Source organism: Macaca nemestrina, chromosome 12, assembly GCF_043159975.1.
Source record: "Macaca nemestrina isolate mMacNem1 chromosome 12, mMacNem.hap1, whole genome shotgun sequence".
In the NCBI taxonomy this organism is placed as follows: Eukaryota; Metazoa; Chordata; class Mammalia; order Primates; family Cercopithecidae; genus Macaca; species Macaca nemestrina.
The window spans coordinates 124,591,968-124,604,306 of record NC_092136.1 but is presented as its reverse complement, the minus strand read 5'-3'; the positions used below and the strand labels follow the sequence as shown (position 1 = coordinate 124,604,306).

The window sequence follows — 12,339 nt, the reverse complement described above, 5'->3', positions numbered from 1 at the left end:
AAACACAGTTTTAGAAAGATGATAAATGAGAGAATCTCAAAGATTTCACATGAGCTCTCTGATCAGAGCAGAGCAAAGTAAGAGAAGCCTTACTTGTCTGATCATATTTTAAAATAATAGGCTCCATATGGTTCACAAGAAAGAAGAGACAAGTAAGTCAGCTTTCAATCTTGGTTCCAAGGCAGATTAAAACAATGATTACAATCTAATTATAAAGACAGTTATTACATGAGACAGTATTTCTTTCCAGAGTATATATTTTATAACTTGAACAGCTTTTCTTAAATAATCTCTCAGGGCTGATTTTAAGTAAAAGCCAAAATACTACCAGTTAGTTTCAGATTCTTATTATAGATTTTTCAAAGTCCGCCTGTGTGCAGAAGCAAAATTATGAATTGCGACTCGAAGAGCTGAATTACCCCCAGGGACATCACAGGAATTGATGAATGAATGTAGTGCCCGAGTATATGCTGCAAAAAAAGGTTTGCACAGCAATGAATAAAGTCAAATTCTAAACAACTCTACCAGCCTCCATCTTATTAGTACTGCTTCTCTACCAAGAGTCTTACAAGTAACTATCTATCGAATAAATATTTATTGAGTACTTACTATATGACAAGCACTCTGTGAGGACAGAAAAGATAATAAAGAGTATGGACACAAAAATAATTAAGTTGCCATGTAATACTTCCAAACCAGAGGTATATACAAAATGTTATCATAGGCCAGGCACAGTGGCTCACACCTGTAATTCCAGCACTTTGGGAGGCTGAGGCAGGCGAATCACTTGAGGTCAGGAGTTCGAGATCAGCCTGGCCAACATGGCAAAACCTCATATCTACTAAAAATACAAAAACTAGCTGGATGTGGTGGCGCAAACCTGTAATCCCAGATATTTGGTAGGCTAAGGCACTTGAACCAGGAGGCAGAGGTTGCAGTGAGCTGAGATCGTGCCACTGCACTCTGGCCTGGATGACAGAGCAAGACTGTCTCGAAAAAAAAAAAAAAATGTCATCATAGAATGAAGCTGGGAATGAATGTACAACTACCTAGGACAGGATGGAAGACTCCCAGAAGTGGTAACACTTAAGATGAGTTTTGAAGAAATAACAAGAGTAAAGGAAATAACACAGAGAACTGAGTGTGTCAGGTGCAAAAGGAGTGAATAATATGGCACATACTGGGAATAGCAACTTTGATAAGGCTGGAGTAGGGCCCAGAGCCAGAGAGAAAATACACCAAATATGCCATGCATCTTATACCGCAATGGGGAGCCCTAGAGGTTTTAGAATAGGGAAATGGCATAATTAGATTTGTGTTTTTTAAAATAAAGCTGGTAAGAAACTCATATCATACAGATGAAGCACTAGGAATATATATACTGGCAGTATTCCTAGTGTATACATGAGGGCTACATAATCTTTACACTATATAAATCAATGTATTTAAGGATGCATAGGAAATAGAAATATTAAAGACAATATGAAGGACTAAGTTTTCTCTACCTGGGATGCTCCTGATAGAGTTTATACTGTTTCTTATTTTCCTCAGTCCCTCCTGGCAGAACCAGCAATCTAATGTGGATATACATGGTAATACATCCATGTTACATACCATTAAAGTATTTGGGTAATAGGGAATTCAACTGGATAGAGTCCTAACTTACATAAAAGGCAAATTCTAATAGTCTTCAGTTAAAGGACCTGGAACTGAAGTCCTTCTACAGTAGAATGAGCTGAAAATATTTCCCCAGCATAAATGGAGACAAGAAGATAACAGATCTCCAAGAGAAATATAACTCATTATAATTTTTTCATTGCCTCATATAGTTATTTTAAAAAGGGTTTATAACAGTCTCTGACACATAGTAAGCACTCAATAAATGGTAAATTACTACTACCACTACTCTTATTGATTTTTCTTATTGCCATTAGGCCCTGACTATTCCTTCAAGAAACTTACCCCTGTGGTTTTTATAGAAAATACAGTTGTTGGCACAGGTATCAGGATGAGCATCCCAAAAATCAGGACCACAACAACATAGTGGAGGTAAAGTAATATTATACAGCTGCATTTTCTCCTGGATTTGGGCTCGTAAAGCTTCTACATATCTGTAAAAATAAAGTATGATCAGGCAAAGTGAACTACTAGAAAGAAAGTGAGCATGAATCCTGACTTTACAGCCAGCTTTAACTGTTAAATCTATTTCTATCTCTGAGCCTTGATATTTCCTCTTTGTACTGGGAAAAATGCAGGGCTACACCCAAGAAGTATTAGGCAATCAAAAAATTTGGTTAAGTTATGAACTCCTAAATGAGGAAAAGTATGAAAAGACACAATCAATTCTCTTCTAAGGAAAATGAGAACAATGACTTTCTACCAAGTCTCCTCTAGAGCCAGAATATCATGAAGACTTTTTCAAATTACCTCAGGTATTCTTTTTCTCTCTGTTGTTGTTTTTCTCTGGCTCCTTTTATTTCTTCAAGTTGTAACTGGGCTAATATCTCACTCATTTTCTCTCCTGAATATGGATCTTCATGAAAGTTCATTCTTAGGATCCTCTGCTCTTCAGCATAACGTTCTTGCTCTCTCTTTTTCTTAATTCTGAGAATAAAATCATAACATGGTTAGGAATTTCCTAAAATTATTATTTAAAATTAGCTTCTTTATCCAAATAACTCAAGAAATTCCCAGAAACTAAGGAGTCAGGAAATCAGTTTAATATCCCAAGGATATCTTCAAAAATTTCTGCTGGCTGCTTTATCTCCTCTCAAAGAGAAATGAGCAATAGCTACTATTAGAAGAGTTTTTCCAGGCTAGGTGTGGTGGCTCATGCCTGTAATCCCAGCACTTTGAGAGGCCAAGGCAGATGGATAACATGAGGCCAGGAATTCCAGATCAGCCTGGCCAACATGGTGAAAACCCATCTCTACTAAAAATACAAAAATTAGCCAGGCAGTGGTGGCACGGACCTGTAATCCCAGCTACTCAGGAGGCTGAGGCTGGAGGATCACTTGAACCCAGCAGGCAGAGGTTGCAGTGAGCTGAAATTGCACCACTGCACTCCAGCCTGAGCGACAGAGCAAGACTTCTATCTCAAAAAAAAAAAGTTTTTCTGTAAGAATGGAGCACAACAGTCTTTTCAGATTAAAACTACAAGTAAACAGGGCTTCTGCTTCTGACCAAATCTGCTTCTGACCAAAACAGAGTAACAGGAACCACATTTGCCCTCCAATCTTAAGCCACCAAAAAAATTTTAAAAGTTTTAAAAAGTACACAAATCAAACAAATACAAGAAATGATGGTTTTCAAGACATTGGACACCAGGTAACAAATGACACTGCTCTTTGACAGACGGGAAACAAGTGAAGTAAACCCTATAACTGCCAGAGATTACTGCCTTGGAAGGTTCCAGGCAGTGGCGCAGGGCAGGGAAATTGAAGTGAAGTCTGATGGGCTCTATGAATTGAAGAGATGGAGTTAAGAGTGCAGGGAGACAAAGGCAATTAGAGTTCACAGGACAAAGTACCAGAGAGAAGAAAGTTGCCCAGACACAGCATCCCAGAGATGAACAGAGAGTCTCCTGGTACACAGCAGAGCACTGATTGGTGTATGTATGCGGTGAAATAACCTGAGGCTAGGGAGAGAACCATCCAAAATAAAAGAGAACAGTGACTAGAGTCCACATAGCTCCAGGAATAATTGGTCCTTATTTCCACCAATCAAACTTGAAAAACTTGTATTTCACAGAACATTAGGTAGAGTATTCAGAATGATCTTATCTGAGCAGTAGGGAATAAAAACTAATCCTAGACTGAGTACTGCACCAGACTCACCTGACAAGTTATAAAAGCAAGTCCTCAAATGAACTTGACTGTATGCCAAAACCAGGTTCAAGAATGTAAAGACATCCAGCAACTAACATGGTAAAACTCACAACATTGGGCATCCAACCAAAGATTATTAAGAACACAAAGAGGCAGAAAAACACAACTCACAATCAGGAGAATAATCAATCAAAACGACCTAGAACTGACACAGTTGTTAGAATTAGCAGAGAAAAACACTAAAGTAGTTACTACAAATATATTTTATATGTTCCAAATGTTAGGATATAAAAAAGACAAATCAAACTTCTAAAGATGAAAACTACAATTTTAAGACTATGATTCGAGATTTAAAAAACAGTGGATGGGAATACTACCAGCATAGATATTGCAGAAGTAAATCTGAAAACATAACAATAGAAACCATCCAAAGTGAAACACACAAAAAAAATCTGAAATGACAAAAAGAGTACAAAATAACACCAAACTAATCATATTAAAAATGGACAAAGGACTTGAATAAACATTTCTCCAAAGATGATATACAAATTGGCTAACATGCATACGAAAAGATGCTCAACATCACTAATCATCAGAAAAAGGCAAACTGAAACCACAATGAAATGATCACCTCACACCCAATAGGATACTTACTATCAAAAAAATAAAAAATAACAGGTGTTGGTGAGGATGTGAGAAATTGAAAGCCTTGTACACTGTTGTTGGAGCTATAAAATGGTATAACCCCTATGGAAAATAGCATAGACGTTCCGTAAAAAACTATAAACACAGCCACCATATAATCTTACTTCTGGGTACATATTCAAAAGAAAGCAAGAGTCTCCAAGAGATGTCTGTACACACATGTTCCTAACAGTGCTAATTCTTAATAGGTAAGAGGCAGAATCAGTCCAAATGTCCACTGATGGATGAATAAACAAAATATATTCTATACATAAAATGGAATATTATTTAGCCTTAAAAATAAAACTGTGTCACATTAAACAACATGGATGAGCCTTAAGGACACAATACTAAGTGAAATAAGCCAGTTACAAAAAGACAAATAATGTATAATTCTACTCACATGAAGGTCTAAAGTAGCTGTGATGGTTAATACTGAGTGTCAGCTTGACTGGATTGAAGGATACAAAGTATTGATCCTGGGTGTGTCTGTGAGGGCATTGCCAAAGGAGATTACCATTTGAGTCAGTGGGCTAGGAAAGGCAGACTCACCTTAACCTCAGTGGGCACAATCTAATCAGCTGCCAGCAAGGCTAGAATACAAGCAAGCAGAAAAATGTGAAAAGAGAGACTGGCCTAGCCTCCCAGCCTACATCTTTCTCCCATGCTGGATGCTTCCTGCTCTTGAACATTGGACTCCAAGTTCTTTAGTTTTGGAACTGGGACTGGCTCTCCTTGCTCCTCAGCCTGCAGATGGCCTATTGTGGGACCTTGTGGTCATGTGAGTTAATACTTAATAAACTCCTTTTGCGTGCGTGTGCGCGCGCGCACACACACACACACACACACACTCCATTAGTTCTGTCCCTCTAAAGAACCCTGACTAATATAGATTTAGGTACCAGGAGTGGTTCCAGAGGAACAGAGTATTAAAGATGGAGTTCTTTTGTTGGTTTGGGGGTTTCTGCAGTTGGCTACTTAATATGATGAAACCCAAAAATGCTAAGGACTCTACTTCTAATAGTATGAAGAACACTGATAGTCCTTGGCGTGAACTGTGTAAAGAGTTATGTCAAATAAATCCATTTGACATTCGCAATTCATCGCTCGTGAGAGGCAAGGAGTTTAGTGACTCTATATATAAAATACCTTTGACCATATGTGGAGCATCAAGGAACATAATGAAGTTGGTTGGCTACTCCTAAGTTCACCGGACAAAGTGATGAAAGAAAATGATGAACTCACGGATTCTAACTCCTGACTTCAGAAGCAGATACTGAGCCTCAAATCTTCTAAGATTGCCCTGAGTAAGAGTCTTATCACCTGTAGAGAAAGACCTGAAATTGTGGAAAATCAGACATAAGCTCTTATCATGCAAGTGGCTGACCTGCAATGAAAGTTGCAGGCACAGCCTTGACTGGTGTCTACTGTTAAAGTGAAGGCATTGATTGGAAAAGAATGGGACCCTGCAACTCAGAATGGGGACATGTGGGAGGACCCTGATGACACTGGGGACACTGAGACTGTAAACTCTGATGAACCTTTTTTGCCAGAAGAAACAGCTTCCCCATCCCCAAGGATAGTGGCAACATCCCCTCCCCAACCCATGCTGCCATCAGCATTTCCACCTTTGTCTGAGGAGATAAACCCTGTGATGCATGAGGCAACAGTGATGGCCTCCCCTGAGGCAGTTGCCAGGCAAGATAATGTTGATTCTCCTCAGGAGCCACCCCCAAAATCCTGTTTGTTTCTAGACCTATAACTGGATTAAAGTCCCGGTGGGCCCTTAGAGGTCAAGTTGAGAGTGTGACCCATGAAGAAGTGTGCTACACTCGAAAAGAACTGCTTGAGTTTTCTAATTTATGTAAACAGAAATCTGGAGAGCAGGCACGGGAATGGATATTAAGGGTGTGGGATAATGGTGGAAGAAACATAGAGTTGCATCAGGCTGAATTTATTGATTTGGGCTCGCCCACTAAGTAGGGACTCTGCGTTTAATGTTGCAGCTCAGAGAGTTAAAAAAGGTTCTAATAGCTTATTTGCTTGGTTGGCTGAAATATGGAGTAAAAGATGGCCCACTGTGAGTGAGCTGGAAATGCCTGATCTCCCTTGGTTTAACGTACAGGAAGGGATCCAAAGGCTTAGGGAGATTGAGATGATGGAGTGGATTAGTCACTTTAGACCTACTCATCCCAACTGGGAGGGTCCAGAAGATATAACCTTGACCAATGTCTTGCGAAACAGATTTGTAAGGGCAGCACCTACATCTTTGAAGAGTCCTGTAATTGCTCTTCTCTGTATGTCAGATCTAACAGTGGGAACCACAGTCACTTAACTACAAAATTTAAATACAATGGGAATAATTGGATTCCAAAGTGGCAGGGGCCAAGTGGCAGCACTCAATCATCAAAGGCAACGTGGGTGTAGCTACTGTAATAGACAGCAGAGGCAAAGTGGCAATTAGAATAGTCTGACTTATGTAGAGCTCTGGCATTGGCTAATTACTCATGGTGTTCCTAGAAGTGAAACTGACAGGAAGCCTACTGCATTCCTACTTAATTTATATAAGCAGAAAACTTCTATGTCAAATGGACAAAAGATTAATTTGAAGTATAAAAACAGAGAATCATGGCCCCTCAATCAATTTCCAGACTTAAGCCAGTTTACAGACCCAGAGTCCCTTGAATAAAGGCGAGGCCGGTACCCTTGAGGAAGGACCCCACTACATTACCGACAATTTATGCAGTGAATCTTTCTCCCATCCTTTCCCAAGGAGACCTCTGGCCTTTCACCGGGGTAACTGTGCACTGGGGAAAGGGAAATGATCAGACGTTCCGGGGACTACTGGACATTGGCTCTGAGCTGACACTGAATCCAGGGGACCCAAAACGTCATTGTGGTCCTCCAGTTAAAGAAGGGGCTTATGGAGGTCAGGTAATTAATGGAGTTTTAGCTCAGGTCTGACTTACAGTGGGTCTAGTGAGTCCCCAGACTCATCCTGTGGTCATTTTCCCAGTGCCAGAATGTATAATTGGCACAGACATACTCAGCAGCAGGCAGAACCCCCACATTGGCTGATTGGTAGGGTAAGGGCTATTATAGTGGGAAAGGCCAAACGGAAGCCATTAGAGCTGCCTCTACCTAGAAAATAGTATATCAAAAACAATATTGCATCCCTGGAGGGATTGCAGCAATTCGTGCCATGATCAAGGACTCGAAAGATGCAGGGTTGGTGATTCCCACCACATCCTCATTCAACTCTCCCATTTGTCCTGTGCAGAAGACAATGGATCCTGGAGAATGACAGTGGATTATCATAAGTTTAACCAAGTGGTGACCCCAATTGCAGCTGCTGTACCAGACGTGGTTTCATTGCTTGAGCAAATTAACACATCTCCTGGTACCTGGTATGTAGCCATTGACTTGGCAAATGCCTTTTTCTCCATTCCTGTCCGTAAGGTCCATCAGAAGCAACTTGCCTTCAGCTGGCAAGGCCAGCAATATACCTTTACTGTCCTACCTCAGGGGTGTATTAGCTCTCTGGCTTTGTCATAATCTTATTCAGAGAGATCTTGATCACTTTCTACTTCCACAAGATACCACGCTGGTCCACTACATTGATGACATTACGCTGATTAGATCCAGTGAGCGAGAAGTAGCAAACACACTGAATTTATTGGTGAGACATTTACATGCCAGAGGATGGGAAATAAATCTGACTAAAATTCAGGGAACTTCTACCTCAGTAAAATGTCTAGGGGTCCAGTGGCGTGGGGCCTGTCAAGATATTCCTTCCTACAATCACAAAAGAGACACAATGCCTAGTGGGCCGATTTGGATTTTGGTATCGACACATTCCTCATTTAGGTGTGTTAACCCAGACTGGCTCTCCTTGCTCCTCAGCCTGCAGATGGCCTACTGTGGGACCTTGTGATCATGTGAGTTAATACTTACTTTCAAGTGACCTGAAAGGCTGCCAGTTTAGAGTGGGATCCAGAACAGAAGGCTCTACAACAGGTCCAGGCTGCTGGGCAAGCTGCTCTGCACTTGGGGCATATGACTCAGCAGATCCAATGGTGCCTGAGGTGTCAGAGGCAGATAAGGATGCTGTTTGGAGCCTTTGGCAGGCCCCCATAGGTGAAACACAGTACAGGCCTCTAGGATTTTGGAGCAAGGCCCTGCCATCTTCTGCAGATAACTACTCTCCTTTTGAGAGACAGCTCCTAGCCTGTTACTGGGCTTTGGTGAAAACTGAAGGATCATCAAGTTACCATGTGACCTGAACTACCTATCATGAAGTGGGTGCTTTATGACCCATCTGCCATAAAGCAGGTCATACAAAGCAGCAGTCCATCATCAAATGGAAGTGGTATATACGTGATCAGGCTTGGGCAGGTCCTGAAGGCACAAGTAAGTTGCATGAGGAAGTGGCTCAAATGCCCATGGTCTCCATTCCTGCCACCCTGCCTTCTCTCCCCCAGCCTGCACCAATGGCCTCTTGGGGAGTTCCCTATGATCAACTGGCAGAGGAAAAGAAGACTAGGGACTGGTTCACAGATGGTTCCGCGCAATATGCAGGCATCACCCGAAAGTGGACAGCTGCAGAACCTCAGTCCCTTTCCAGGACATCCCTGAAGGACAGCAGTGAAGGGAAATCTTCCCAGTGGGCAGAACTTCGAGTAGTGCACCTGGTTGTGCACTTTGCATGGAAGGAGAAATGGCCAGATGTGCCATTATATACTGACTCATCGGCTGTAGCCAATGGTTTGACTGGATGGTCAGGGACTTGAAAGAAGCATGATTGAAAAACTGGTGACAAAGAAATCTGGGGAAGAGTTATGTGAATGGACCTCTCTGAGGGGTAAAAAACTGTGAAGATATTTGTATCCCATGAGAGTGCTCACCAACAGGTGAACTCAGTAGAGAAGGATCTTAATAATGAAGTGGATAGGATGACCCATTCTGTGGACATCACTCACCCTCTTTCCCCAGCCACCCATCATCACCCAATGGGCCCATGAACAAAGTAGCCATGGTGGCAGGGATGGAGGTTACACATGGGCTCAGCAACATGGACTGCCATTCACCAAGGCTGACCTGGCTACAGCCACTGCTGAGCGTCCACTTTGCCAGCAGAAGAGAGAAACACTGAGCCCTCAATATGGCACCATTCCTCAGGGTGATCAGCCAGCTATCTGGTGGCAGGTTGATTATACTGGACCTCTTCCATCATGTAAAGGGCAGAGGTTTGTCTTCACTGGAATAGACACTGACTCCAGATATGGGTTTGCCTATTCTGCACGCAATGCTTCTGCCAAGACTACCATCTGTGTACTCACAGAATGCCTTATCCACCGTCATGGTATTCTACACAGCATTACCTCTGACTTTACAGCTGAAGAAGTGCAGCAGTGGGCTTCTGCTCATGGAATTTACTGGTTTTATCAGTTCCCATCATCCTGAAGCAGCTGGATTGATAGAATGATGGGATGTCCTTTTGAAGTCACAATTACAATGCCAACTAGGTGACAATACTTTACAGGGCTGGGGCAAAGTTCTCCAGAAGGCTGTGTATGCTCTGAATCAGCTTCCAATATATGGTACTCTTCCTCCCATAGCCAGGATTAATGGGTCCAGGAATCAAGGGGTGGAGGTGGCACCACTCACCATCACCCCTAGTGATCCACTAGCAAAATTTTTGCTTCCTGTTCCCACGATATTACATTCTGCTGGCCTAGAGGTCTTACTTCCAGAGGAATGCTGCCATCAGGAGACACAATCAACTGGAAGTTAACCTGGCTACCTGGACACTTTGGGCTCCTCCTGCCTTTAAGTCAATAGGCTAAAAAGGGAGATACAGTGTTGGCTGGGGTGACCGACCTGGACTTTCGAGATGAAATCAGTCTACTACTCCTCAACAGAGGTAAGGAGTATGCATGGAATACAGGAGGTCTATTAGGGCGTCTCTTAGTATTACCATGCCCTGTGATTAAGGTCAATGGGAAACTACAACAGCCCAATCCAGGCAGGACTACAAATGACCCAGACCCTTCAGGAGTGAAGGTTTGGGTCACTCCACCAGGAAAAAACCAAGACCCTCTGAGGTGCTTGCTGAAGGCAAGTAGAAGAAGGTGGTCATCATACCAGCTACAATCATGTGACCAGTGCAGAAACAAGGACTGCAACTGTCATGAGTATTTCCTCCTTCTTTTGTTAAAAACATGTTTGTGCAAGTATACACCTGTACTAATAAAATATCTTCATTTTATTTCCTCTCTCCTTTATCATGTGACATAGATTTATTGATTTCACATCAGCATTTAAGTATTGTTAACTTTATGTAATAGTATTTTGGTTGGGGATTTGTGTGTTTCCGGTTGTATGAAGAATAGTTGAAGCTAGGCATAATTAGGATCTTATTTTTGTCTTTATTTGAAGATTATGTATGATCTCAGGAGATGTGTATGGGCTCAAGTTGACAAGGGGTAGACTTGTGATGGTCAATACTGTCAGCTTGCTTGGATTGAAGGATACAAAGTATTGATCCTGGGTCTGTCTGTGAGGGTGTTGCCAAAGGAGATTAACATTTGAGTCAGTGGGCTGGGAAAGGCAGAGCCACTCTTACTCCGGGTTGGCAAAAATCTCATCAGCTGCCAGCAAGGCTAGAATATAAGCAGACAGAAAAACATAAAAAGAAAGACCAGCCTAGCCTTCCAGACTGTATCCTTCTTGTGTGCTGAATGCTTCCTGCCTTCAAACATCGGACTCCAGGTTCTTTTGTTTTGGGACTCAGAGTGGTTGTTCTTGCTCTTCAGCCTGCAGATGGCCTATTGTGGGACCTTGTGATCATGTGAGTTAATACTTAATAAACTCCCCCTTATATATACTTATCTATTCCATCAGTTCCGTCCCTCTAGAGAACCCTAACACAGTAGTCAAATTCATAGAATTAGAAAATGAAATGGGTCCTAGCCAGAGCAATCGGACAAGAGAAAGAAATAACATCTAAACTTGAAGAAGTCAAACTGTCACTGTTTGCTGATTATATGATCATATATCTAGAAAACCCTAAAGACTCATCCAAAAAGCTCCTAGAACTGATAAATGAACTCAGTAAAGTTTCAGGATATAAAATCAATGTAGTGCTATACACCGACAATGACCAAGCTGAGAATCAAATCAAGAACTCCATCCCTTTCACAACAGCGGCAAACAAACAAACAAACAAACACCAGCCTTAGGAATATACTTAACTAAAGGGGTGAAAGATCTCTACAAGAAAAACTATAAAACACTGCTGAAAGAAATCATAGATGACATAAACAAATGGAAACACATCCCATCCTCATGGATAGGTAGAATCAACATTGTTAAAATGATGATACTGCCAAAAGCCACCTACAGATTCAATGCAATTCCCATCAAAATACCACCATCATTCTTCACAGAAATAGAAAAAAAGAATGCTGACATTCATACGAAAACAAAAAAGGAGCCCACATAGACCAAGCAATACTAAGAAAATAGAACAAACCTGGAGGCATCACATTATTCAATTTCAAACTATACAAGACTATAGATACCAAAGCAGCATAGTATGCGTACATACTTAGTACCTGTAGTACATACATGGTACAGGCACATAGACCAATGGAACAAATTAGAGAACCTAGAAATAAAGTTGAATACTTACAGCCAACTGAATAGGGTAAGGACACCCTATTCAGTAAATGGTATTGGAATAACTGGCAAGCCACATGTAGAAGAATAAAACTGGATCCTCATCTCTCAGCTTATAAAAAATCAACTCAAGATGGACCAAAGACTT

General features: G+C 41.5%; 1 protein-coding gene across 11 annotated transcripts in view; it reads right to left on the bottom strand.

Annotated features, from left to right (window-relative positions):
- Window positions 1-239: 239 nt before the first annotated feature.
- Window positions 240-12,339, bottom strand: part of LOC105476274 (coiled-coil domain containing 15) — a 97,651-nt gene continuing 85,551 nt past the window's right edge. For 5 of the 11 annotated variants that reach the window (XM_071075996.1, XM_071075998.1, XM_071075994.1 and 2 more), the window contains 3 exons: window positions 2,428-2,604; window positions 1,963-2,111; window positions 240-470 (listed from right to left, as the gene is read on the bottom strand). In XM_071075996.1, the coding sequence (XP_070932097.1) occupies window positions 349-470; window positions 1,963-2,111; window positions 2,428-2,604 (448 nt within the window). In that variant the 3' untranslated portion in view covers window positions 240-348. Of the gene's footprint in view, window positions 471-1,962; window positions 2,112-2,427; window positions 2,605-5,058; window positions 5,105-5,756; window positions 5,849-8,465; window positions 8,592-9,892; window positions 9,980-10,623; window positions 11,174-12,339 lie in introns of those variants that run through there. The other 6 variants (XR_011611243.1, XM_071075999.1, XR_011611244.1 and 3 more) reach the window with 6 other exon arrangements.